The 27,925-nt window shown below is 50.3% G+C and overlaps 1 protein-coding gene across 1 annotated transcript in view; it reads right to left on the bottom strand.

Moving 5' to 3' along the window:
- The window catches only part of LOC146197764 (carbonic anhydrase 14-like), a 209,270-nt gene that overhangs the window by 130,369 nt on the left and 50,976 nt on the right, over positions 1-27,925 (bottom strand). The window contains exon 2 of the mRNA XM_084597236.1: positions 2,741-3,023. Coding sequence (XP_084453362.1) covers positions 2,741-3,023 — 283 coding nt within the window. The remainder of the gene's footprint in view (positions 1-2,740; positions 3,024-27,925) is intronic.

The raw sequence follows: 27,925 nt of genomic DNA, 5'->3' as shown, positions 1-27,925 counted from the left end.
TTGATTAGGCGAAAGCGTTTGGCTGCGTAGATCACAGCAGATTGTAGCAAGCTCTCCGAGAGATGGGAGTTCCAATTCACCTCATCTGTCTCCTCAGGAACCTGTATGAAGGGCAAGAGGCCACAGTCAGAACTGGGCATTGTCTTACTGATTGGTTTCCGATTGAGAAAGGGGTGAGGCAAGGCTGCATACTGTCGCCCTGCATATTTAACCTATATGCAGAGTGCATCATAAGGAAGGCCGGTCTGGACGAGTCTTCAGCAGGAGTGAAGATTGCTGGAAACCGTATCAACAACCTTAGATATGCGGATGATATCACTTTAATGGCAGAAAGTGAAGTGGAACTCAAGAGACTTCTGATGCGCGTACAAGAAGAGAGTGAGAAGTTTGGGCTTAAACTGAACATTAAAAAGACAAAGATCATGGCGTATTGCCCTATCAAGTCCTGGAGCATCAATGGACAAGAAGTGGAAGCTGTGACAGATTTTCTGTTCTTGGGCTCGAAGTTTACCTCGGAAGGAGACTGCAGCCATGGAATTAGGAGACGCTTGCTTCTGGGAAAGAGAGCAATGGTTAGCCTTGACCGCCTAGTAAAGAGCAGAGACATTAGTCTGCCAACCAAGATCCGTATAACTCGTGCTATGGTCTTTCCAGTTGTGATGTATGGATGCGAGAGTTGGACTGTGAAAAAGGCTGACCGCCGAAGAATTGACGCGTTTGAATTGTGGTGCTGGCGAAGACTCTTGAGAGTTCCTTGGACTGCCAGAAGATCAAATCAGTCGATATTGTCGACCATAAACCCTGACTGCTCATTGGAGGGTCAAATTCTAAAGTTAAACCTCAGCTACTTTGGTCATCTGATGAGAAGAGAGGAGTCGCTGGAGAAAGATTTGATGTTGGGAAAGGTTGAGGGTCGCCGGAGAAGGGGTAGGCAGCGAACGCGATGGTTAGATGGCATCCTCGAGGCACTGCAGATGAAGTTATGTGATGTTAAGAAGATAGTGAGAGACCGGAAAGCGTGGCGTGACATGGTCCATAGGGTCACGAAGAGTCAGACACGACTGAACGCCTGAACTGAACTGAATGTTCTGTAACCGAAGCGCTATATCTCTAGTTTCTACATAAGAAGTGGCTACTATGAGATACGGTGCGAAATCGGAGGTTCGTTGCCTCAAACGACATTGACTATGAGGGATGCCGAAGAGCATCGGCAATGTCAAGCACCTGGGGTTCGAAATGTGCACTCGTTCATGCGAGGTTCTGAGGGATAATCTGATATCTAGTCGAGATCTCTGAAAGAAAAACGAGATTGGGTTGGCGATCAGCGTGTCACCACATACCCACGCGATCTGTAAAACCTTGGGCTCCTTTGAATAGAAACGTTTTCCAAAGATGGTAAACAAGGCGAATAAGATCCAGACCTCCTGGAGGGCACAATCACAGCAAAATAGGCACCCTGTAAGCGATTTGGTTCCTTAGTGAGCCATGTAAGTTTAAGCAAAGAATCTATGCTTCTACATTCATGTTTCTCAGGGGTCATAAGTAGCGAATCTTACTTCGATAGGAAGCCACAATACTACATTTTGTTTTGTTTTACAGTGCTATAACTGCCATCTTTGCTTCTCGCTTTTTTTCCTTAACAATTTGACTCTTTTCTGCAATAAATTAGTCATTTTACTTGCTTAATATACTAAGATTTATTGCCTCCTAAAATAATGATCTGTTTTCTAGAGAAATAAGTGCGTCACAACAACCCCTTTCCACGTTATATGAAAATATTAAGGCAACATATAAAGTTCATTCTTCAGGGTTTACCCTGAAGGCTATCGCATCATTTATGATGCGATAGTGATATGCGGTACTCTCTAGTCGCACCCATGCTAATGAGCATACAGCCATGATACACAGCTTTACGTGCTCCCAAGATGTACAAACATGCCTTAGATAGCCCATCCTGCTCGCAATGCAATGGCTGCGTGTAAAATCTCAATTGAAACCTGAAATTCATCAACGTTTTTTTTTTCGAGTGAAATCAGTCACATTATGAAGTTAAATCAGCTGACACGTACGTGCAGCATCTTGTAATTCGTATTACATGTCATGATTGAAGCCCTTTCAAACCATGTGTGGTCACGTTGAACACGAACGTTGTGAGGTGTTCAAAACTCCTATGATAGGTCATGTTGCTGTAAATGCAAGACAATGAGCCAGTCGGCTGATCAACATTTTTTGCTTATTGCCAGCGACATCGACGCCGGCTCTTCTGTAATACGGGTTCTTTACCGCCACCGCGTCAATACCCTAAATCTCATTTTCTGGCCGGGCTATCTTGCGCACAATAGAGAAAACAAAAGTGGTCGATAATATTGCGGCCTGTTACCTGTGCAATCAACAAGGAAATTCATGCAAAAAACAGTTCCTTGGAAAGAAGAAAAACTTTTTTTTTCTGATTTCTTTTCTTTCCATTGAACTACGTGTTAGAAGTGTATAATAAGTTTGCATATATAATGTGTCCCTCATTGTCACTCGCTACTGCTTTATTTATCCTTCACTGACTGCACGGTTCTGCCGACGGTCAGTTTTGTTTTACTATTCCCTTTGCAGCAGAGCAAGGAAGGAAAACAGCACAAGCATGCGCTTACCCTTTAGCATGGTTGCTGGCGTCTCAGCGAATCCATGTTTTAAAGTTACGTCTTCAATCGCCAAGCGAGACTCGTACGGAGGGTATACATTTGCGTACCCTGCTTGCGGCGCGTCCTGACATGCCCGCCAAGTCCAGGTCTTCGGTCGAGCCCCGTCTTCTGTGGCGATGTTCCCCTGGAAAGTAGGATTTGCCCAGCCTCTCAATTCCCGCTGCCCTTTCGTCCATCAGCACTGCGCCCGCAAATCCCAAGTCGCCGATGTCGTGATCGCTGACTGCTGGAGATGTCACATTGGCCGCATCGTACACCTTCTCGTCCGTGGGCTCAGGTGCGGCGTCCTTTGCTTGCCCAGCGGCCTGTTCCTGTTCCCGGGTAGGTAACCTACAACAGGGAAAAGCTTAATACATTTCAATAAATATTTACGTGGGTGAGCAGTCGTCATAGCTTCCCACCACTGGATGCGAAAGCAGTTCTTGCCGTGACTCCGATAGCTTATTCGCAGTAGACATTGCGGCTCCACAGAGAGTCATCGGAAATCAACTGGGTTTTTGTTTCCATTCTTTTAAGAAAATTCGTTTGTCTTGCGTCTTCTTATGCTCAACACTTCGTCTACACAGTATGTCGAGATTTAACACAGCTTCTTACTGTGACACCCTCCAGTTAGCTATTTCCTTTTCCTCTTTCTACCCAAAAAGACAGTGGGAACTTCTGCAGTCACCAAACTGCAGGGTAAGGCGATCTTTTAGCGCGATTGTGCAGCATATTTTCTTGACGGTACAGATCTGCCTCAAATTTTAATTTAATTGAGCCGAAGTCCTTTAAACAAGTGCTCTAGCCTAGACATGTGTGGGTGTCCGTGTTTCAACGTCTGTGATCAGATATTAGCTACGAGGGACCCCATAACACAGGGATCCGGATTATGATCGAGCAAATATGATCCTTTAGTGTTACACACCTCCTAAAATTGCACGGGCGACATTAAAATCTAAATATATCCAAGGCGGTCGCGATTCACTCTCTTGACCTTTGGCAGGTGAGCGTTGTGTTATTGCTCTTCAAGTCAGAAAGAATATGGTGAACTATACATGGTTGAAGAACACCAATCTCTAACCTGGCTACTTTGGGTGGTACGAAAGCAAGCTGTTCCACGGTTCTGTGAGTAAACCCATTGTCATAAAGAGGGAGAATCAGTTCTTTGGAAGATTTCTTCGTCTTAAATTCAGCAGAGGATGACTTCGTTGACGCAAGTATTTCTTGTGGCGGGGAAAGCTGATCAGCTGAATCTTGTTTTAGTCTCGCAGCGTCCGAGCTGGATGAAGACGTGGTAGCATCGGGCAAAGGCTCGCCTGGGGACTGGCCAATAAGTTCTTTTAAGGCTTTCTTTGTCGGCGTTTCGATGGAGGACGGCTTTGAGGACACATGTTTGTATTGGTTAGGGGGCAGCTTATCAATTTCAGGTGCCTCTGGCCATAGTCTCGAAACCTCGGAGCTGGATGAAGGCGTGGACGCAACTGACAAGGCCTTGCTAGATGACTTGCGAATCAATTCTTTGGAGGAGTTTTTAATCAGCGCTTCCATATAGGATGGCTTTGTCAACACAAGTCTTTCTTGCTGTGAGGACAGCTCATTCCCTTTCAATGTCTCTAGACATAGCCTCGAAGCTTCAGAGCTGGTTGCAGACATAGGCGCGTCCTCTATGGTCTTGTCAGGGAAATGGCAAATCAGTTCTTTGAAGACTTTCTTCTTCGGCATTTCGACGGGGGATCTCCTTGTTGACGCAAGTGTTTCTCGCCGAGGACCCCGCTGATGCCTTTCAGGTGACTCTGGCCTCAGTCTCGAAGCGGCGGAGCTGGATGACGGTGTGGGCGCAACTGACAAGGCCTTGCTAGTGGGCTTGCTAATCAGTTCTTTGGAGATTTTCTTCATCGGCGCTTTCATAGAGGTCAGTTTTGTCAGCGTAAGTGTTTCATGATGCGTGGACAACACGTTCCTTTCGGGTGTCTCTGGCCTTAGTCTCGAAGTGTTGGAGCTGGTTGCAGGCGTAGGCGCGTCGTCAAGGGCAGGGCAATTCAGTTCTTTAGAGGCTTCCTTCGTCGTATTTTCGACAAAGGATCGCTTTGTTGACGCAACTGTTTGTTGCCGAGGGCCAAACTGATGTCTTTCAGAGGACTCTGGTTTTAGCCTCGGAGCATCGGAGGTGAATGAAGGCGTGTACGTATCTGATAATGCCTTGCCAGGTGACTTGCGATCCACTTCTTTGGAGGATTTCTTAATCGGCGCTTCCATAGAAGATGGCTTTGTCCACACAAGTGTTTCTTGCTTCTGGGACAGCTGATTCCTTTCGGGTGTCTCTGGCCTTGCTCTCGAAGCGTCGAAGCTAGTTCTTCTTCTTCTCCTTCGGCGCATATGGCACATACCCACAGTGATGGGTTGGACAGAGTTAGTTGCAGATTTAAGAATAGAATTCATGATGCCGGTTTAGGCTGTATGATAGATCTTATTAATTAGGAATTAGTGTTTCTAAAATAAATTGCAAAAATGTAAGGTGATAGGAATATAATTCAATGAAATAAGGATAAAAATATAAAAAAAATAAAGTATAAATAAGACACATCAGCGCTAATACAAAAATATTCCGGTAGCAATATTGTATTTGTGACGTAAGTCACACACCGGGTTTAGGCCATATCCTTTGACGGTTGCACCAAAGGAGAGGAGGACAGGAACTGTAAACGGCAGTCCTAAGCGAGCAAGAAGTATTTCTAAATAATTTCTTCTCTGAGTGGCATACCTTTGGCAGGACAGGATATAATGCTCAATTGTTTCCACGTCATCACATGACGCACAAAGATTCGACGGCGTGAATCCACCGCGACATAAAGAAAGATTGAGGCAAGAAATTTTACAACGCATGAGCGTCATGGAGACCTCACATTGCCTCGAGTTGCAATACAGGATATTCCAATGGAAGTTTAAATGTTCAAAATCCGTAGTAGGAAAGAACGACTCATGGCTCAAGGAGTGTAATGTTTGAAACCGTTGAAAATGGGGATATATTAAGCAAAATAATATTCGGTACAAGATCGGCAACAAGCCCATTAGAGCTGAATTTGCTATGTAATCGGCAGTTATATGGAAGGTAATGCAGCAGTGCCCCGGAAACCACTGAAAACTCACTTCCCGTAAATGTAAGGGAAGGACAAAATATAAGGGTTTGTTTCAAAAGACGCATCTTTGGGATTTCCAGTGCTGCTAAGACTGGCATGCAGTCAGAAAGCATTGAACAAGAGTAATTAAAGGGGGTACGCCTCAGTTCGCAGGTCGAGCCAACGTTTCAACAAGTGGGCTTGTCTTCGCCTGGGCAAAGCGATCATCACTGGCAGGAGTTTAAATACGCTTTTGCTTCCGAAGAAGAAAAGCTGGGGATGGGGAAAGTGGGTGAGAAGAAAGGGGGTCAAGGAATGTGGAGGGGGAGGATGGGTGAGAAGAAAGTAGGTCATAAAGTAAAAAAAATATTTCTTCAGTATGTATTTCTCAGTGGAACGAGGGATCCTGTGGTCTGCAAAAGAAATAAAAGCAGCAGTAACAGGAAAGACTTCAATACGGGGTAGGTGATTAGTCACCACTTAAGCAGGTTTGGTGCAGATACACCTTACAAAGGGACAGGCTCTGCAAAGGGCCCTGATAAGAAATATCTCTAAGGGGGACAATTATTCCAACAAATATGTTCTATATTGCTTCACATACAAACGATGATGATTACAATGCGTCACCTGTAGCCGCAAAGTCGGTAGAGGTAAGGGGATGAAAACTACCGACACATCGGAAGATAAACAAGATAATGAATAACTGAGCACAGTGTGTCAGGTAAGGTAGAAGGAGTAGGAAGTAAAGGTAAAGCGGGAAGAACATGCCGCTTATCAGGCCGGGAGAAGGCGTTGGTGGGAGGCCTGCGGCGCTGTGAAAAGCGTCCGCAAAAATGAACAAAGGATTGAGAGCATGTTGCACGGCAAACGCACGACACAGAAGGAACGGGCAGCTAAAAAAAAGCAAAATGCAGCTAAATGAAATGCAATAACGAAAATTAAACAACCGAGCTGTTTAGTCTCTTTTTGCACTGACTTCCTTTTCCCGAGCTTAAGAACTAAATTAAAGCCCGGGAAAGGGAAGTCAGTGCAGAAACAGGCTACAAGCGAAGCGTGAAACCGAACAATTATTAAGATAGTATAGAAATATACGGCTGAAAATATTTGGGAACCATGCACTAACGTAAAAGATTACGTCTTTTTTCTTCTTTCAATAAGTTCTTGTAGCAAGCAGCTTTATGAAACCTAACTTGTATTGCAGCGCGAACCACAAGAAGGGACGACGACAGACAGAGTCGTCGTCCCTTCTTGTGGTTCGCCATGCAATACAAGTTAGATATGAACCAACTTAAGGCGCTATGCTGCGACACAATTTCCCGACAATGTTTTCATTATTGGTAATTTTGATATAGAAGACCTTGCATAGGGCGCTACGCCATGGACAGTGAACAGATCGTCCGGCGATACAGGCGTAGAGCATGTGTCAGCCCATGCGCGAGCGTCGGAGCAAGCGTTATCGTCATCTTTCGTGAGCGTCAGGCGCTGAGCATGGTTGTTGTCGTTATCTTTCTTGAGCATCACGCGCTGAAAATTTAAGAGCTGAACACCTGTCTTACAACTCGTGCAAAAAGGCGCCATCCTGGCGGCTTATGGCGATGTGACGATGGCAGGATCGTAGTAAGATTTCAGGCAGGTACTGTGTGCTATTCCACGGTTGCGGCGACGGTGGTCAGTGGATGGCGTAAGGGGTTCGATGAAATACGGGGATATTTGCTTGAGAAAATGGTAGGGGCCCTGGTACTTGCTGAGAAGTTTTGAGGAAAGGCCGGGACTGGAGTAAGGTACCCATATCCAGACCAAGAGGCTGGACGGTAAGCAGGAAGATGTGCAGATTGATCTCGGGTGGTTTTCTGCTGCTGCTGTAGGCGCGAGAAGTGAAGGTCCTGGCAAGCTGGCGGCATTCTTCAGCACAACTTGCAACTTGAGAAACTGTCGTCAATTGGGAAGAATCCGGTCGGTATGAGAAAATGGCTTCCATAGGTCTCACGGCTGTACAGGAGGAAGTATGGCGAGTAACCGGTGGTTGCTTGAGTGGCAGAGGTATAAGCAAAATGTAACGAATGGAAGAACGCAGTCCCAGTTGTAGTGGTCGGAAGCAATAAACATTGTCAGCATGTCGCCCATGGTGCGATTGAAACACTCAACCATTCTATTTGTTTGCGGATGGTACGCGCAGGTGGCATGGTGACCGATTTTTCGTTCTCGAAAGACAGCTCCGCCAACTTCAGAAAGGAAAGGATTGCTGTTAGTCAGCAATTCTTTGGAAGGCCCATGGCGAAGAATGCTATGATGGAGGATGAAGGAAGCAATGTCGTGGGCTGTAGCAGATGACAAAGGCGACGTGAGATGATCAATTGCAACGATGATCCAGCGACTGCCTGTGGATGTGCTAGGAAGAGGGCCATACAGGTGAATTCCAACACCCTCAAAGGGTTGGGCTGGGCAGTTCAGCGGCTGCAGAGGAGTAGCGGGCTGGGGCGATGGTTCTTTGCGGCGCTGATACCCGGGGCAAGACTGGACGAACCAGCGAACATAACTGTACATCCAACGCCAGTTGTAAAGCTGTCGCAGGCGAGTGATGGTTTTCAATAAGCCGGCCTGGGCACACTGAGGATAGTAGTGGGAGTGGGAGCAAATGACAAAGCGCAGATGGGTCGGAATAACAATTAGCAGCCACTTTCAACCATCTGGGAGGTAATTACTGCGGTAAAGGAGCTCGTCTCTGATGGCAAAATGATGAGAGAGAAACAGAAGAAACCTTTATTTAGCCGGATAGTTATATAGGGCCGAGTTACATTGCCCTACTAGATGGCCAGCAGGTCAAGCGTCAAGCCTGTTGGCGACCTCATAGGCGCGCTTGAGGATCCGGTCTTGTATGTCCGGGTCCGAGCTGCGCAGCAGGGTCTCCCAGTCATCTGGATGCAGGATTTCTCCTAATTCTGGAGGGGGGGGGGGGTCCTCCTCGCATCCCCAAAGTATATGGTTAAGGGTAGCTCTCTCATCGCACAGTGTGCAGTGTTGTGACCGGCCAAAGCCGATCAGGAATTAAGCCAGACGCCAAACTTCTCCGCCGAACGCCTCCTTCACAAAGTCCGGATACTGCTCTGTAAGGCACCGGTGCACTGGATGCGAGCCGTGCCAAGGGGAGAAAAGCGACGTGTTTGAACATGACTCAGCATCCAGACAGCTCTGCGCCGTGGCCCTGGCGGTGGACCGCTTCTCGCTCCGCGGCATATTTGAAGCAAGAGCGCAGCAAGCTCTCCCTTTAGCCCTGCGAAAGTGCTGCCGTCGGATTGGACCATTTGAGCGTCAACGGTTTCTCGGTTTACGGAGTCTCAAGTGCTTCCGTTCGAGGCTCCGCTATGTTAGCTTTCGGCCCCAGAGCCGATTTCGCTGTGTAAATGCCTGTAAATAGTGTATAAAGCTTTTTCTTCATCCCACCAGGGCCGACTCGGATTCATCGCTACCGTCCAGAGAACTGACAGCCCTCATTCACGTAACGGTTGACGAGCTCTACGCAACCAACTCCTTGGCACAACACTGTTGACGTTGGGCTACTGTGGGATAACCCCACCGGCACAACAGCAGTGAGGAGAAAATTGGCTGGGGAAAATATCTGAGAGAACTACCAGGTTTGTTTGGAGTCTCTTCCAGGTAATTTCGTGTTCTTTACTAAGCCTCTTGTGCGGGGGCGGGAACTCCCTTCGTTTGAAGGCGGAAGTGGTGGGTTAAGTGAACTGATATCAGGTTATCCTTGGCTGTCCCCAGACCGGAGGTGGTCACCGCCCGGCGGACTAAACCTAAGGCTGTCTGATGAGCCGCCTCGTTTCCAGGATTGCCAGAATGTGCCGGTAACCAAATCAATTCAATGTCCCTATCTGGTAAGGGAATCCCATTAGGAATATTTAGAGTAGATTGTGCAATTCTACCTCGGGCGAAATTGTGTATGGCAGTCTTGGAGTCGCTAATAATAATCATCATCATCATCAGCCTGATTATACCCACTGCGGGGCGAAGGCCTCTCCCATATTTCTCCACTGAACTAACGATAATATGATAACTAATGATAACTTAACTATTTCTCCACTAATGATAATATCTGCCTCTGAATGAGACTGGCGACGGAGAGAGCGGCAAGGAGGTCGTGACAATCGGCCAGATAACAAATCCAGGAGTGAAGCGATCCATGCTCGGAAGTCATATCGCTGGGCATGTCGGTGGGATATAGGACGCACATAGCAGGATTGGCTTCAGACGGCGGGGGATAACGTGAGAGGGCATAAGCATCGGCATGTTTACGGCCAGAGCAATAGACAACGTTAATGTCGTATTTTTGGTGCCTAAAGCTCAATGGGCCAGTCAACTGAAAGGATCTTTCCAAGAGGACAGCCAGCGGAGGTAGTGATGATCGCTGACGCCATCAAAAAAGCAGCCATACAAGTAGGGGCGAAATTTGGTTATTGCCTAGAAGATAGCTAGACACTCTTTCTCGGTGACGGAATAGTTTGCTTTAGCCTTTGTCTTGATCCGGCTGGTGTAAGCGACGACGTACTCACCAAAGCCAGGCTTCTGCTGAGCGAGTACTGCGCCGAGACCAACGCCGCTGGCATCAGTGTGGATTTGCGAGGGAGAAGATCGAAATGACGCAGGATTGGCGGAGTCGCCAGAAGGCGGCAGAGTATCACGAAGGCGTCACCACAGTGTAGAGACCAGGCTGAAAGATCGTGGCTGGACAGAATCTTGGTTGGAGGGTCGATGATTGCGGCGAAATTGCGAACGAGGCGGTGAAAGTAGCAGCAGAGGCCGACGTAGGTGCGGAGTTCTTTCAAAGTAGTTGGCTTGGAAAATTCTGCCACAGCGCACAATTTTTCCGGATCGGGAAGAACGCCACCCTTGGAGACAACATCTCGGAGAGTGGCGGGCTCCGTGCCCCGAAACGGCACCTAATTAAGTTGGAGGCCAGCGTCGGTCAGTCATCGCAGAACTGGCTCAAGGCGCTGGGCGTGAGATGAATAATCCGGCGAAACGACGACAACGTCGTCCAGTTAACAAAGGCAAGTGTGCCATATGATCCCTATGAGTAGGTTGCCCATCAAGCGCTCGAATGTGCGGGGGCATTGTAAACTCCGAATGCATGACATTAAGTTCGTAGAGCTCATCGCTTGTGACGAAAGCGGTTTTTGAGCGATTGGCCTCTGCCATCGGCACCTGCCAGTAACAAGAACGCAGGTCTAATGAAGAAAAGAACTCGGCTCCCTGCAGGCAGTCAAGGGCGTGAGGGAGAGGGTAAACGTCCTTGCGTATGATCTTGTTCAGTCGGCGGTAGTCTATACAGAATCGGATGGAAACGTCTCTTTTCTTGACGAGGACGGCCTAAGACGCCCAAGGGCTGTGTTCGGTTGGATCACGTTGCGCTGGAGCATGTCGGTCATCTTTTCGTCAGTGATGCGGCGCTCAGCAGCTGAGACGCGATACGAACCATGGCGTAAAGGGGCATGGGTGCAGGTATAAATACGGTGGGTAACAGTAGTTGTGCGTCCTAACAAAGGTTGCTGGGATTCGAACGAAGCAGCGAAAGGTAACGGGATGGCGACAAGCTGGGCTCGTTGTAAGAGCGTCAGGCCAGCGTCAATGGACCGGTGAAAAACTTCGAGGGAAGATGTAGTGGCCACAAGAAGAGTCATTATGGCGCTGATGTGAAGGCCAGCGGCGGTATCGATGAAGGAATAGGTGGCAGTGAAATCCAACAAGGCAACTCTACCCAGCGACTGGCCACGGAGCAAAGTGGTAGGCCAGGGTCACGGGTTACAAACATAAATGGCACTTGAGCTAATAAAAATTGTCAGCACAGCATGGGGCAGCAGCGCGGAATTTTGGTCAGCGCATTGTAAGGAGGGTGCAAAATTACAGTGGCGTAAGAAAAAGCCGCAGAAGAAAGTGGCACAAGCACTGAAGAGAAAGGCGGAACGTCGGTGTCTTCTACGACGTGCATGGTAGTGGCAGTAGCACCGGATGCGTCGAAAGGAGTGTCACTGAGGTTGATAACTCAAGTTAAGCACGGGCGCAGTCTATTATGGCGTGATGATTGGAGAGGAAGTCCCAACCAAGGATGACGTCGTGGGATGAGCGGGCGAGGACGATTAATTCTGTTGTGCAGGGAGCGTCGTCGATGAGAAGGCAGGCGGTGCAGGCGGCTAATGGTCGAATGTCCTGAGTGCTAGCGGTGCGAAGAGAAATGGTAGGCAACGGCGTCATTACTTTTTGAGTCTGCTAAGAACTGAAACGGCTGCGCCAGTGTCTACAAGTGTTTCGACAGGAACTCCCTCAATGAATACGGTAATCATGTTGGCTGGTACGAAAAAACAGATTTTGAGGTAGTCCGTGACGGCGCAGTTCTTGCCTCCGGAACTGCGGCCGTTAGCATTCCGTGTGGACGGCTGGTTGGCGGCGGAGCATATCGGAGAATGGGAACGACGGCCAAGAGACGGCGAGCGGTGGGAGCGGCGATCATAACTGAGGACTGCGAAGGGGGCTCAGGGAGCACGGGCGAGAGAGACGGGGGAATATTGTAACGTCGGCTATGCGTATAGTCGTAGGAACGACGACCACGATTGCGGCACAAATGAGCCACATGGCCGGCACCTTCACAGGCGTAGCAAATAGGTTGGTTGTCTTGCGTGCACCAGGGGTTGAAAGACTAGGGCTGTGATCGTCCCTGATGTTCCTGATATTCCTGGTGATGTCCCTGATGTTCGTATAGGATGGGATGCCGGCTATAGACAGGGCAATCGGTGAGGGCCGTGGCCGCACCAAAATATCAGCGTACGTGAGATGAGTCGCGACCAGGGACTGCTGAGAAGGTGATGGCAGAACCTCAGCGGCTTGCTCCTTTATGACACACTGAAGGGTGGGATTGAGCGTCAGCGCAGGCGCTGGCGGGCATGTAGACAAGCAAAGCTGGCGTGCGACTTCCTCACGAAAAAACTGCTGAATGTACTCAACACGCGACTGTTGGTCCAGGGCACCGTCCCCGGAGAGAGCCAAGCTGGAAAGGGTGGCCTGCTGAAGGGCAGCACTTCGTGTAGAAAGATGCTGTTTGCTCAGCTCATCGAAGCTTGGGCAGAAGCTGATAACGTCGGGCACAGTTTGTGAACTTTGGCGACGAGCATCTGGAAGGCATCATCGTCAATGCCTTGCATAATGTGCCTGATCTTATCGGCGTCGCTCATGGTAGGGTTTATGCGTTTGCAGAGGTCGACGACATCCTCTATGTAACTGGTGAAGTTTTCGCCTGTTTATTGTGCCCGACTTCGCAAGCGTTGCTCGGAGCGAAGCTTACGGATAGAGGGACGGCCAAAACTTCAGTCAGGCTGGTTTTGAGAGCCATCCATCTAGAGATGTCATCCTCGTATTTTCGAAACCAGAGGTTGGCACCGTCGCTCAAATAATATATAACGTTCGTAAGCTTCATGGCGTCGATCCAATTACTGTAAGCACGTACGCGTCCATATGACGCCAACCAGTCTTCCACATTCGTGTCATCGACGCCGCTGAAGATGGATGGGTCACGCTGCCGCGCTGCGCCGGAACATGATAAGAGGTGATAGAGGGGGTGGGGGTGGCGGTTGGTTGGCAGTCTCAGGCATCGCGGAAGTGGTAGGCAGCGCTCGGCTGCGGAGCTCCAAGTTGAGGGGACTGCTGTAACCTTCACCACTTGTAATAGAAGACCTTGCACAGGGCGCAACGTTGTGAACAGTGAACAGAATGTCAGGCGGTCAGTCGTTCTCGTTGTTCTCTAATTTTATGGCACATACCCAAACAGGGGGATCGGCCAAGAACTAGGTGCAGAGATATTTGTTTTTGAGATGTATGATTACATCGCAAAAAAAGTAATGATTGCTAGGGAATGAGAAGAAAGTAAAATATGCAAAACCAAAATAAAATGGAGAATTCATAGCGAACGCAGTAGAAGAACACTGAGATTTTTATTTACAGATTACAAAATTCAAAGCATATTAGCAAGGCAGACGTTTTGATTCTATTAAAAAGTTTTGAATCGCATTAAAAACAGACCTGTGACGGTACGATCAGTCGTAGAGCTTGTGTCAGCACACGCGCGAGCGTCGGATCGAGCGTTGTCGTCGTTGTCTTTCATGAGCGTCATGCGCTGAACATGGTTGTCTTCCTTTTTCTTGAGTATAAGCCGATGATCAATTCAGAGTCGAATACCTGTCTTACAGTTTATTTTATTTTTTTTTCAAGAAGCCTGTAATATGCAAGTCATTATTTTAATAAAAAAAATCGATCTAGTCCAGTTTTGGTGTACATAGAAATCAAATTAGACTTCGAGAACAGAACGACGGAATGCTACATGGCGCAGAGACTATGCTTAATTCGCTTCCGCTGGAAGAGAATCATTATAATGTCAAAAAATATGGTTAATTTACTACATGGCGGGATATGCAGCTGGTAACAGGCGGCTAAAGACAGGTTGCGAGGCCTGCACTGAATTTTTCATCATAATCAAAGACTGCGCAATTTGATCGATGCCAAGTCAGTTTGCTCAAAATATTGACTAGGCGGCCTTTTGTACATACAAATGTACGCCCCCCCAACTGTTTTTGTTTTCTTTTTTTCACTGCGGGGTATAAATTAAAGTTCCTTTAGGCGCCATAAACTTTACCGATCCTTATTGCACTTCAGACTTTGCAACCTTCCTGGAAAGTGTGCAGGTTCCAAATCTTTGCTGTAAGGAGCACGAGAAAGAGATAGCACTTGAAGTAATCAAATTTTATGTGCTTTTGAGGCTGTGCATTTTGCAAGTAAAAGACCGGTGTTCTCAATAACGAAACATAAATCTCCGCGGAAGTATTTTGCATGCATAAAATAATAAAATTACTGCTTTTCTTTGATAATATTATTATTATTATTATTATTATTATTATTATTATTATTATTATTATTATTATTATTATTATTATTATTATTATTATTAATTATTATTATTATTATTATTGGTTCACGGGAAGGGAAAGGCGCAGTATCGGTCACACTTGCTTTGTGGACACCTGAACCGCGCAGTAAGGGAAGGTAGGAATGTGGGAGTGAAAGTGGAAAGAGAGAAAGGGGAGCCATAGTGGAGGGCTGCGGAGTAATTTCGACCACCTGGGGATCTTTAACGCGTGCTGACACCGCCCAGCACACGGACGCCACTTTGTTTCGCCTCCATAGAAACGCAGCCGCCGTGGTCGGGTTCGAACCCGGGAACAGCTGTACAGTAGTCGACCGTCTTACCACTGCACCACCCCTACGGAGCCGGTGGACCAATTTAAAATAGAGATTTAGGCATCGCGCGCTGCTCCCAAAAAATTCCCAAGCGTACGCAACGTCTGCAGAGGGGCACGGGGGAGGTGGTGAAGGGTGGCTGTTCCTGGCCCTACGGGGCTGGGGCGGTAGGTCAACTCCGCTTGCGGCGGGGGCTTGTCCGTTGTTTGTCCGTTGTGGGCCGTCATTGCACCCGTCACCGCCTGGGTGGTGAACGATGGTTGTTGCAGCGCGCGTCTTTCTCTCACTCTTCTTTTTATTCTCTACAAATTTCCCTCCTATAAGCCCTTCCAAAGTACATATACTAAATTTCCCTCCTATAAGCCTGTTATACTTTGTTACACGGGCAGAGGCTCTTTATTTTTCTTTGCTTTTGCATGCTTCAGCATAGTATATGTTCGTACGAGGCAGTGGAGGTGGCTCAGCTACAGAGCCAGTAGCAGGCCATTGCCCCGCCGGGGTGGTGCAGTGGTAAGACGCCCGACTACTGTGTCGAACCCGACCTCGGCGGCTGCGTTTCGATGGAGGCGGAACGAAGAGGCGTCCGTGTGCTGTGCGATGTCAGCGCACGTTAAAGATCCCAAGGTGGTCGAAATTTCTCCGTAGACCTCCACTACGGCTCCTCTTTCTCTGTTTCCACTTTCACTCCCACCTTCCTCCCTTCCCTTACGGCGCGGTTGAGGTGTCCACAGAAAACAAGTGAGACAGTTACCGCGCCTTTCCCCTCCTATAAATTAATCAATCAGTAGTAGGCCCGTACATTTTATTTTCCTTTTTCCTACAGCCGCAACAACAACAACAACGTCTGCAGAGACACCTAAAGGAACTGCATTGGTCAGTTTAAGCACCTGGAGAAAATATATCCTTTATTATTTATCGCACCAGTCACATAACGTGTCAAAAACTCCAAAGAGAATCGTACCTCTCCACTGTAAGCCCGGTGTCCCCTGCAGCCCGTATACGTGCCAAGCAGCAAACGTGTCTCCCCTGCTGCACGTCGCGCCCTCCCTCGGATGTTGGCGGCAGTCATCGCAAAAGCGGGCAGACAGCGACCGACATCAATGTCGAATACGCAGATTTCCTTCTCACCGCAATTAGTGAATTTGTTCGTATATACCCTAACACACCTCCTATGCAAGAATACTGGAGAGTTTCATATTCAGGTAAAGGGCAAACCGAAGATCAGGTCAGGATCCTGGGGATGGTCATCCAATCTCACGGGCATGTCCAGGAGAAACTAGAAAGTTGCGCGATGCAAACGTTCGGACTCTTAGGGAGGGGCGCCACTAAAGGAAGAGGCTTCAAGGAGAGAAACGTAATAAAACTAATCCAGGCGTAAGTAATAAACAGAATCAGTTACGCGACGCCCTGCCTCGCAATTAAGGTTGAAGAAAAGAAGAAACTAGACTTCCTGATCCGAAGATACATTAGGAAGGCGCTAGGACTGCCCATGGGCAGATCAAGCGAACTACTGCTCGAACTTGGGGTGCACAACACGTGGGCAGAATTGTCGGAGGCAGTGCGAGTCTCCCAGTTATAGAGACTAAGCACGACCGAGACGGGCAGGGTGACCCCTGGGAAAGTATGACTCCACCCAGAAAGAGAGATTCTAAAAAAGGTCACAATTAGTAATGAAAGGAGGAATGCCTTGGTAGTCCTCCCTTTCCCTAGAAACATGCATCCAGAAGTTAACGTCGAAAAAGGGGCCAAACGATCCGAAGCTCTAGAGCGACAGTTCGAAAACATGAAAGTGAATGAAGCAGTCTATGTCGATGCGGCGAGTGACAGAACAGGTGCGGTGGTAGCCTCGGTAGTCGATGGCAGAGGGGCGCCGATACCCGCAGCAGCCATTAGAGGCCACAACATTAGAGACTGCGGAGGAAGTTGCGATAGCGATATCTTGCGTAGAAACGGAAGTCAAGTTTATAATTACCCTACTGAAAAACCAAAAGTTATACGGGGCGATAACCTCATCAAATCTCATCTAATCGCATAGACTCTCATACAGTGCACATAATTATCATAAAATATCCTACATAAGTTAGGATAATGAACAAGAAACTATGAGACCTTATGCAATTATATGCGACTTGTATGGGATTTCGTATGTGAATTGAGTGAGATTGTGTGAGAAAATGTGAGGTTATTGCCTCATACAATTTTTTCAGTAGGGTAGCGGCAACAAAACTGCCATCCAAAATTTTGCAAAGGGGAGGATATCACCGGAGGCAGCCGAAACCTCACCCAAAGAATGGTAAATAAAATATTTTAGTTATTTTGGGCACCCGCGCCCGCGGTCCTCCCTGGTAACGAGGCGGCTCACGAGCTATCCCGAGCTCTCTACTTCCGGGTAGGCGTCGAGCAACCCGAACAGTAGCCATACGACGAGCGTCTGCTAAATTACTGGGAAATCATTGACCATTATAAATTGGGACACAGACTGGCACCCCAGCCAGATGTTAGCCCAAATAGTGTAGAAGCTGTAGCATTGATGCGATTACAAACTAATACCTTCATGAACCCGGTCTGGGCGCTTTTCGCGGTACCGCACCTCAGAGACAATGATCAGTGCAAACACTGTGGGGCGGGAGGGACTCTCGACCACATAATTTGGGAGTGCCCACAATCCCCCTTGGTTGATAAAAATATAACAAGTAGAGAAGCCTGCAAAGCCCTGCTGCGAAGCACGGAAACTGAGATCCAGCGGCGCACTGTCCATCTGGAGGACGAGGCTGCAACAAGCCAAGGGCTACCTGCCAGCCTGTAATCTGCGGTCGCACGTCTACCCGTCTTCCCTGGCACGCGTGCCAGGGGCAGGGCAGAGGACGCCCATTTCTGGTGGAAATAAAAGTTGTCCACCTAACCAAATTCAAAAGCACAATAATGTGGTTGGATGGATGGACTAAACTTTAATGTCCAACAGATAAGGTGATCTACCCACCCCCCGACACGCAGGTCAAGGGGCGGGTGCCGCCGCCTCAGAGGCAGGCCGGGAGGTCTTGGGTCCCAGCAGCCTCTTCAGCCAGTTGGACGAGTAGGAGCTGGAGCTCAGGGTCCGAGCTGCACAGCAGGGTCTGCATTTAAGGCGAAAGCCTTTAAGCGCTATTGCTCGCGGGGACCCTCCGTCGGTTACATCCAAAGGCTGGAAGAACATCGTCGGAGGCGGTAGCATGGCAGCTGACATGGCTGAGGATTAACTGGACGTAGGGCCTCCTTACATTACGTTTGGCAGAAGCTGCCCAGACGGGCCTCTCCTTTCATATGTGAGGGTGATATCACAATAAGTCTGCCAAAACTTTGCATTCACGTTATCCCTAGGCCACGCAGGCACGTCATACGACTCGGTTAAAGCGGGGCTTTATATGCTAGCATGGTGATCGATTGAATTATTAAAACTTTATTTTCCACCGATTTAGGAGGCCCCCTACTCCCCTCTCCTGGCACGCAGGCCTAAGGAACGTGGGCTAGAACCTACGCAACTAAGGACTGGCGAATATACATTGGTTATTAGCAGCCTCAGCCGCCAGGCGGACTGTTCTTTGCTGGTCAGCGGGGACGTCGCTTCGCAGCAGGGTCACCCAGGTTTCTTTACTTTGTGGGCGATTCCTCTGCCCGAGGCATGCGCACGACAAACACACAGTGGGCCGTATGATAAACATCTTTAATCTCACAGGGATCGGGGATCGTCGAAGTCGGTGTCATCGTCCGGGTGGCTGCGGGTCGTTGAGAGCGCCGGAACGAAGAGCCAGGGACCAAGGAGCCAGGGACCAAGAGAGGGCGAGACGGCGGCGCGTGCCTTCTTTTATAGCCCCCTCGCGCGGGACCGGTTATCCCCGCGCGAGCGGGGAGAGGGAAACAGGCACGCGCGCAGGGAGCATTGGGAAGTGGCGCGGCCTTCAAATGCGCGGCGCGGCACGAGCCCTACATCTTCCCCCCCCCCCTCAGCGTCCGACCCGGGCTCCGCCAACAGCCGGGCCATGTCTATGTCCGAGCCCAGGTCGGCGTAAAATATGAAGGCTTGTCGCCTGGCTCTGGCGGGATGCCATCTCAGCTGGTCCGTGGGACGGGAGAAGCAGCAGGCATGGCGGGACTGTTCCGGCTGGTCCCTCTCCGGCAGCGGCCACATCCTCGGGGTCACAGCGCAGCTGGGCTCGGCCACGCATAAGACTGGCAGCGGCCCTGAGCTGCTGCTCTACATCGTTGACCCCTTTCGACGTGGCGCCGTGCTGGATGCACATTGCAGCAGGCGTTTCCGCCACGGGCACACCTGGCTTCCTGAGGCCCGTACTCCAGGCCTGGGCAGCGGGCTTCAATCCAACTCGTTGAAGACGGCCAGCATGGCCGCGTTGGTCACTATAATGGGCCACAATCTAGGGGGCTACCCCCTGTTTAAGTGGCCCCTCCTTGAACCAAGCGCTGGGTGCGGTTTCCCGCCCCAGCGACGGTGGTTCATCTGGCTGCTGCAAAATCTTGTCAGAATGCATTCTGAAAGAAGCAAAGACGTTAGACAAAGTAGTGCACTACCTTGGCCTTAGGTTATAGCGTCGGTTGCGAACTGGGTTGCTACCTGCATCGCTTTGAGCTTCCCCCGCTTCGCAGTTATCGTCCTTGCGAAGGTGATAGGCTTTCAAATCTGCGACGTGCACCGGACCAGCGGTTTCACCGCTCGCCAACAACCGCAGCTGGTAGGTGAGTGGCGTAGTCCGTGCCGTAACTTCGAACGGTCCAACCCACTTGTGCGCTAGCGACGCGGCGAACCCACGCGCTGCGTTACTAAGCGGGTGCGTTCTTTTCAGTACCAAGTCGCCCGTGTTGAAAACGACGTGACGACGACCTTTGTTGTACTGATCCGCTTGCTCCATGCGCGCGACATCGAGGTTTTCACGAGCCGCGCGCTGCGCTGCCTCAAGGCGCTCGCGGAGTTTTGCCGCGTACTGTGTAAGCGGAGGGGGCGCGGGCCCCGCCGCGTCAAGTAGGGCGTTCTCTAGCGGAAAAGCGATCTCTTTCCCAAAATTCAAGTAAGCAGGTGTCATACCCACCGACCTGTTCACGGTTGTTCTAGTGGCGAAAGCCAGTTCGGACAACCGTGCGTCCCAATCTCTGTGCTGCTCGGTCGTCGCAACCAGCATACTCTTGACATTCCGATTCACTCTCTCGGTTATGTTGCTCTGAGCGTGGTAGGGACTCGTTTTCCTGTGGCAGATTTGAAGCGCCCGACAGCAATCAACAAAGACTTTGCTTGTGAAGTACGAAGCATTGTCTGTAATGAGGTCGGAAGGGAAACCGAAACGAGTGAATGTCTCCAACAGTTTCTCCCAGATCCGTTCTGACACAAGCTTGCTAATGGGGAAAACCTCAACCCACTTGGAATAGTGGTCCGTTATTACCAGGATATATTGTTGTCCGCGCGCGGAGCGAGGGAGGGGTCCCATGATATCGCACGCGACCACTTGCCACGGATAGTTGCTAACTACCGGCTTCATCATGCCAGCGGGTTTCCCCGCCCGAGGCTTGGCTACCTGGCAGACAGGACATGTACGGGTGTAACCCAGCACATCCTTTCTCATACCTGGCCAGGTCGCGACACGGCATAACTTGTCGTAAGTCTTACTGCCGCTGCCATGGCCTGCCAGCGCTGAGTCATGGAAGTACTGGAGGAATCGTTTCCGCAACTTCCTCGGGACCACGACTCGGAAGGTGGATGCAATCGCCTCTTCCTCGTCAAGTTGGGGGATGTAGCGGAGCAGTAAGCCATCATCGTCCAGCAGATACGCGTCGTACTTGCCCTCAGCGTTCCCGGTGCAAGCTGCACTACTCGCAAGCTCTGTCAGCACCCGCTGGCATAGACCGTCTGCTTTCTGGGCCTCAATTAGCTCTTCCCTATTGACCGCTACTCCCCAAGACAGATTTCTCTCTGCCTCGCTTCTTGGCAGGCGAGTAGTCGCCGCCACCAGCTGCTGCGCCTTCTCTCTCTCGCAGCACAGCGCGGCAACTCTGTCCGCCTCCTTTCTCTCTTTAACTACGCAGGGCGCGACACTCGTGTCCGCCCTCTCCTCCTCTCCACTAGCGGCGACGCCGCTTTCAGCAATGCTGGTTTGCGCCTCTTCTGCGCTTCTGCCAGCCTTCAACGGTGCGCGCGATAAAGCATCGGCCACCTTATTCATGCTGCCCCGGCGGTACTCAATGGCGTACGCGTAACGTTGCAACGTCAGCGCCCATCTCGCGAGTCTGTCTGCGGGGTTTTTCAGCCTCTTTAACCACGAAAGTGCCTGGTGATCTGTCTGCACGGTGAAAACCGCTCCGTCTAGGTACATGTCGAACTTTGACAATGCGAACATTATCGCCAGGCATTCCTTTTCGGTCACGGAGTAATTCCGCTCCGCCGATGTGAGCGTGCGGCTAGCGAACGCGACAGGGCGCAGTTTTCCCTCGTGTTCCTGCAACAAAACAGCTCCTACACCGGCATCACTAGCATCTGTCTGCAAGACAAACGGCTTGTTCAGGTCGGGGAGGCGCGAACTAGCGGTGTTCGCTATCGCGCGAGCCAAGGCAACAAAAGCGTCGTTCTGTTCCTTGCCCCAGACCCACTTCGAGCCTTTCCGCAACAGCTGGTTCAACGGCCTAGCGAGCTGTGAACAACTAGGGATGAATTGTCTGTAGAAGGCAACCATTCCCAAAAACCTCTGCAAGCTTTTCACGTCCGTCGGGCAGGGGTAGTTCAGAATTGCCTGCAGTTTGTCATCGTTCGGTCTCAAAGTGCCATCATCAACCACAAATCCCAAGAGGTCCACTCTCTTCGATGCCAACTGCACTTTCTTTGGGTTGATCGTTATACCCGCACGTCTCATTCTTTCAAGAACGGAATTCAAGTGAATGAGATGCTCTTCGAACGACTGTGAGAATATCACGACGTCGTGCAGGTACGCCATCGCGTAGTTGAACCTTGCATCGCAGAGCACGATGTCCATCAATCGCATGAACGTGCTCAGTGCATTAGACAAACCAAACGGGAGTCGAGTAAATTCGAAGAGCCCGCGGTGACAGGTGAATGCGGTTTTCTGAATGTCACCTTCCGCCACCTCAATCTGCAGGTACCCTCTGCTTGCATCCAGGACTGTGAAGAACCTTGCGTTCCCTAACGCGTACATCACAGCCTCGATCGACTGGAAAGGGTACGCAACCGTAGGCGTCAGTGAGTTGAGCTTGCGATAATCAACACACAGCCTGACCGAATCATCTTTCTTTGGCGCTAGAACCACTGGGGACGCCCAGGGACTTTGTGAGGGTCTCACCGCGCCGGTATCTATCATCTCGTCAAGGGCGCTGTCGAGAAGCTGTCTCTTATGCGCGCTTAACGGCCGCGGGTTACATCTGAAAGGGCACGCATCACCCGTTTCGATCTCGTGCTGAAGCATGTCGGTCCTGCCTGGTTTCTCTGTGAAACAATCTGAAAACGGGAGTAAAGTTTCTACGAGCCTTCGGCGCTGACTACCGGTTCCCGAGAAGGACGCGATAATTGCTTCTAATGGGCTACCATTCAGTGTCGCGGGGGAGCCCTCTGCCACAAAAGCGTGAACGCTCGCACGCTCAGCGACGCATTCCTGTTTGGGTGCGCTAACAAAGGGAATGAGGGGGGTGAAGGGGCTGTAGCGTTAGCGGTTCTCCCCCATGTCAAGCACAATGCCTTCGCTCGAAAGAAAATCTCTTCCCAGAATAACTGGTATGGCTAAGCCGGGCAGATAGACAAAACGATGCCTCCGCTTCCTGCCGTCAAAACGCAGGACCAGACGCACCGCTCCTTCTGCTTTTGTTGTCCCTGCTGCTAAGCTCAAAGGGGTTTCTGCTGGCCTGACACGGATGTTACATCTACGGCAGGCCTCGAAAACATCACCGACCAATGACAGAGTTGAGCCCGTGTCAGCGAGTGCCGAGTAGCTTTGACCAACTAACCGCACTAGCATAAAAGGGCTCGAGCGCGACAACATTCCTTGCGCTCTACAGGCGAGGGGGACAAAAGCCTCTGAGCCCTCGGGGCTGTCGCCCGATGACGCGGCGTGGGAGTACATTTCCCATTTTCCGCCGTGGCTACCACGAAATTCTCCCGCCGACGGCGACAGGCTGGTGTCACCAATTATGGCCGCCGGCGGTCCGCGTTTCCCTGCAAACGCCTTGCTTGACACTCTCGTGCCACGTGGCCCGGCTGGTTGCAATTCCAGCAAAGCCGATCGTTCACCTGCCGCGCGGTCGGGGGATGCCGCGTTCCACGAAGCGGCTGGGGACGTCTTTCCCCTCTCTCCGCGCCTGTGCGGACGTCGCTGGCGAGCCCAGCTCGACGCCGCTGCTCGAACACATACGGGTCAAGAGCGCGAGGAATCGCGGAGCCTTCCGCTGGCCTTTCCTGCCCTATCGTCATTACGTCTGCGCCTCTGGCGCGCGGCACGGAGTCTTGGCCTCCGGGCCAGGCGCATCGCGGCTCTAGCGATTCGGCTGGCCTGGGGGGTGGCTGGTAGCGCAATTCAGCGAGTAAAGCCGCCTGTACTACCTTCGCTTCCTGTGCTAGGGCCTCGAGGTTTGCAAAACCACGTCCCCGCAAATACGGCTTGAAGCGCGGATGGCATTGCCTCATCACGCGCGTGACCTGTTCCAGATCGGTTGCCGTGGGATCTGCCCTCTTGTAGAGCTCCTGCATTGCGCGTACATACTTGAGGAGGCTCTCCTCTGGGTGCTGTGTGCGCAACGCTAGCTCCTCAAGCATCCGGCGTTCGTAATCGGGCGGCAAGAACTCGGCGCGGAAGCGATCTGTGAAGTCTGCCATCGACTGGAAGGCCGGCTGGCAGCGTCTCCACCGCGCCGCGCTCTCAACAAGTGCCACGGGGATTACCTGCGCTAGCACCACGTCGTCTGGGGAACCCAGTGCCATCTGATAATCCTCGAGTTCTTGCAGGAACTCGTGGACTGACTTTACGTCCGTGTAACCGGAAAAGGAGGGAACCTCTACATTTATCCGCGGACGCGAGGCTGCCGCCGCAGCTGTGGCTTGGTTGGCGCTAGCCACCGAACCGAGCTGAAGGGTGAACACCGACAACACCTCGTTCATCTGCCTCATCAAGGCGGCCGGATCGGTAACCTGCAGACTCTACCGCGTCCTTTACCTCACTTCCGGACGCACTGGCGTCCGAAGCGGCGGCCCTATCTGGCACGTCTTTTCTCGGAGGCATTGCACTCAACAACTAAGGCCGGTCAGGAGCCTAAACGCGCACGACTACCACCTAGCCCGCATCAAGACGCTAGTCACAAAGGCTAAACACTTCATAAAACTAACATATGCGCAAAAAAAATTAAAACACAAACCGCCCGACACTAACAAACACGCACATAACCCAAAACAAAATAAAACACTGTACAAACACTACTATACTACACTCCGTGTCATCTGCACACACGATAGCCCTAAACTCAAAATGGCGTCGCGCCTAACATACAAAGGACCGGCCCGTCGTGTTGCCGTGCGCTGCCACGTTGGCAGAGAAATCGTCCACATGGGTGCTAACTCAGCCCCAGTTGGGTGCCAGTTGTGGGCGATTCCTCTGCCCGAGGCATGCGCACGACAAACACACAGTGGGCCGTATGATAAACACCTTTAATCTCACAGGGATCGGGGATCGTCGAAGTCGGTGTCGTCGTCCGGGTGGCTGCGGGTCGTTGAGAGCGCCGGAACGAAGAGCCAGGGACCAAGGAGCCAGGGACCAAGAGAGGGCGAGACGGCGGCGCGTGCCTTCTTTTATAGCCCCCTCGCGCGGGACCGGTTATCCCCGCGCGAGCGGGGAGAGGGAAACAGGCACGCGCGCAGGGAGCATTGGTAAGTGGCGCGGCCTTCGAATGCGCGGCGCGCCACGAGCCCTACAACTTTGAATGTCCCTAGCGCCCGGAGGCTTAGGGCATTCCCAAAGTATATGGTTGAGGGTCCCCCTCGCTTAGCAGGCTTTACATTTATCATTTTGTCTCTCATGTATCTGGGTGTGAAACAACCAGACAAGGTTTGGAAAATTTCCGGCTTGTAATCGCAGCCAGGCTATGGCCTCTTTATTATTTAAGCTAGGAGCCGGTGGCGGCATCGGACGTCTTCCTAATCTATAATTTTCGATGATTTTTTTATAGGTTTGCAAAAGTTCGTCCATCTCCTGGCTGTCGGGCGGCTCCGCGTTTGCCCGGAAGTAGAGATCTCGGGATAAATCATGGGCCGCCGCGTTGCCGGGGGCGGACGTGTGTGCTGGGACCCAAGTTAGGGTGATTTTGCGACCGATTTTAGTTGCAGCTGATAAAATTCGGATGGCTTCTTGCGAGACCCTGCCTTTTCCGATATTCCAGGTAGCAGTTTTAAAGTCGCTAAAGATCTATCTAGCCTTCGTTCCGACGCAAGTGAGCGCTATTGCGACCTCTTCAGCCGTGTCTATGTTGCTGCCGACTGGTGCGCCGCTACCATCGACTACCGCGGCGACTGCCGCCCCCGATCGGCCGCTTTCAGCGTCTACGTAGGCAACTTCTTTTACTCGGAATTCTTTTGCTCTTTTAACCAGTGCTTCTGCTCTCTTTTCCCGTCTCTCCTTGTGGTATTCTGGGTGCATGTTGCAGGGGAGAAGACTGCCAATGATGTTCTCGCGACATTGTGATGGTAGGGCAACCTTGTCGGCTGTGCCCCTATCTGTTTTTCGACCCACCCATTCTAAGAGGTTCGATCCGTGCTTGACCTACTTAGTCTCTCATGTTGGGCGATTCTCACCGCTTTAGCAAGTTCCGTCCAGCTATTATGCACTCCCATTTCTAGCAGGCGTTCCGTAGTGGAGGAGATGAATAGACTCAGCGCCCTCTTGATGCAACGCCTGATGAGCGCGTCTATCTGATATTTTTCATTGGTCCTGGTTTTAAGGAATGGTGTGGCCTATAGCATATTCGGTTTATTATGTACGCCTGCATCAGCCTCAAGAGGCTTCTCTCTTTGAGGCCTCTGCCTTAAAGTGCAATCATCCTAAATATCCCTGTTACTTGCATCGCGTAGGTAGTGAGTTTTTTTATCGTTCCGTCGTTATACCCGTCCTTTTGAATAAAAAGTCCGAGGATTCTGAGTTGCTGGACTTTTGGCACGGGTTTGCCGTCAACCGTAATTTCTATGTTAAAGCCGGTTTTGCACCTGATTGCTTTCGGGTTATATATGAAAAGTTCGGATTTTTGAGAGCACGCCAGACCCCTTTCGGCCGCGTAGGACACTACGGTGTACGCCGCCGCCTGAAGGCATTCTTCTATGCTGCCGTCGCTGCCATTATTCATCCAGAGATCAACGTCATCTGCGTACATGCTGAACTTTAGATTTTTTATGACCTTAAAAGCGGCGGGAAGGCCTCTCATCACCACGTTAAAGAAGAAGAGGGATAATGATGATGATAAACTCTTTATTTACTCTCAAAGAAGGGGAACCAGCCGAAAGACTGGTTGCACTGCTTAGAGAAGGTCAGCAGGGATCCCTCGGGACTCTGCGGCCTCCAATGCGCGCTAAATGAGCTGGCGCTGTTGGGCGAGCTCGGTGGTACGCAGGAAGGACTCCCACGCATCCACTGTAGCTGTATTGTCTGCGTTGTGTCGTATACATGTCCACACCATGTGAATGAATGTGGCCGGTTGTGAGCAGTGTTTGCGGCTAGGTGTAATAAGATTTGGGAAAATTTTGCTATATAGCCATGGGTTGGGAAAGGTTCTTGTTTGTATTTTGCGCCAATGGACGGCATCGCGCCGGGATAGTTCCGCGTATTTGGGTTTGCTCGGTACGGTGGCTCCGCAAGGGACAAAACGACAGAAGAGACGAAGAAAGCGAGCTGTTCCGACTAGCATCTACTGCCCCCAGGAGCCGAGCAGCCTAGCGATTAGCGGCGCATGCTTTTTCAATGGGCGTTATATTAGACGCGGCACTAGCTTGAGAGAGCCTATAATAATATTACTGCTACTACTACTACTACTGCCTATAATAATATTACTACTACTACTACTACTACTACCACTAAATAATAATAATAATACACAAAGTAATATTTCTCTGCTAATGATTATTATTATTACTATTATTATTATTATTATTATTATTAGTAGTAGTAGTAGTAGTAGTAGTAGTAGTAGTAGTAGCAGTAGTAGTAGTAGTAGTAGTAGTAGTATAGAGGAAGACTCGTTTCACGAAGTTGGCACTGAATTGTCTGTAGGTAACGGCTGAATTAACTGGCTAAATATTATCTTCACAGTTTTAATTAATAATAATAATAATAATTGGTTCACATGAAGGGAAAGGCGCAGTATCTGTCACACTTGTGTCTGTGGACACCTGAACTACTCCGTAGCCCTCCACTACGACTCCTCTTTCTCTCTATCCACGTTAACTCCCACCTTCATCCCTTCCCTTACGGCGCGGTTCAGGTGTCCACAGACACAAGTGTGACAGATACTGCGCCTTTCCCTTCCTGTGAATCAATTACTATTATTATGAATAATTAATACTGTGAAGATAATATTTAGCCAGTTAATTCGCCCGTTACATACAGACAATTCAGTGCCAACTTTGTGAAACGAGTCTTCCTCTATACTACTACTGCTACTACTACTACTAATAATAATAATAATAATAATAATAATAATAATAATAGTAGTAATTCCCGGTGTGCAGGGGGTATAGAGACCGTTCGAGCCGATAATGCTGGAGGATGTCCGTGTATGTAACAAGGCGTGAATGAGTGCCTTGGGGAGTGTCAGAGGAAGCGGCAGACTGAGGAGTGC

This window comes from Amblyomma maculatum, chromosome 3, assembly GCF_055883805.1.
Source record: "Amblyomma maculatum isolate TAMU_Amacu chromosome 3, ASM5588380v1, whole genome shotgun sequence".
NCBI classification, from domain to species: domain Eukaryota; kingdom Metazoa; phylum Arthropoda; class Arachnida; order Ixodida; family Ixodidae; genus Amblyomma; species Amblyomma maculatum.
Note: the sequence above shows the minus strand (reverse complement) of the source record. Positions and strands in the feature narration are given on the sequence as shown.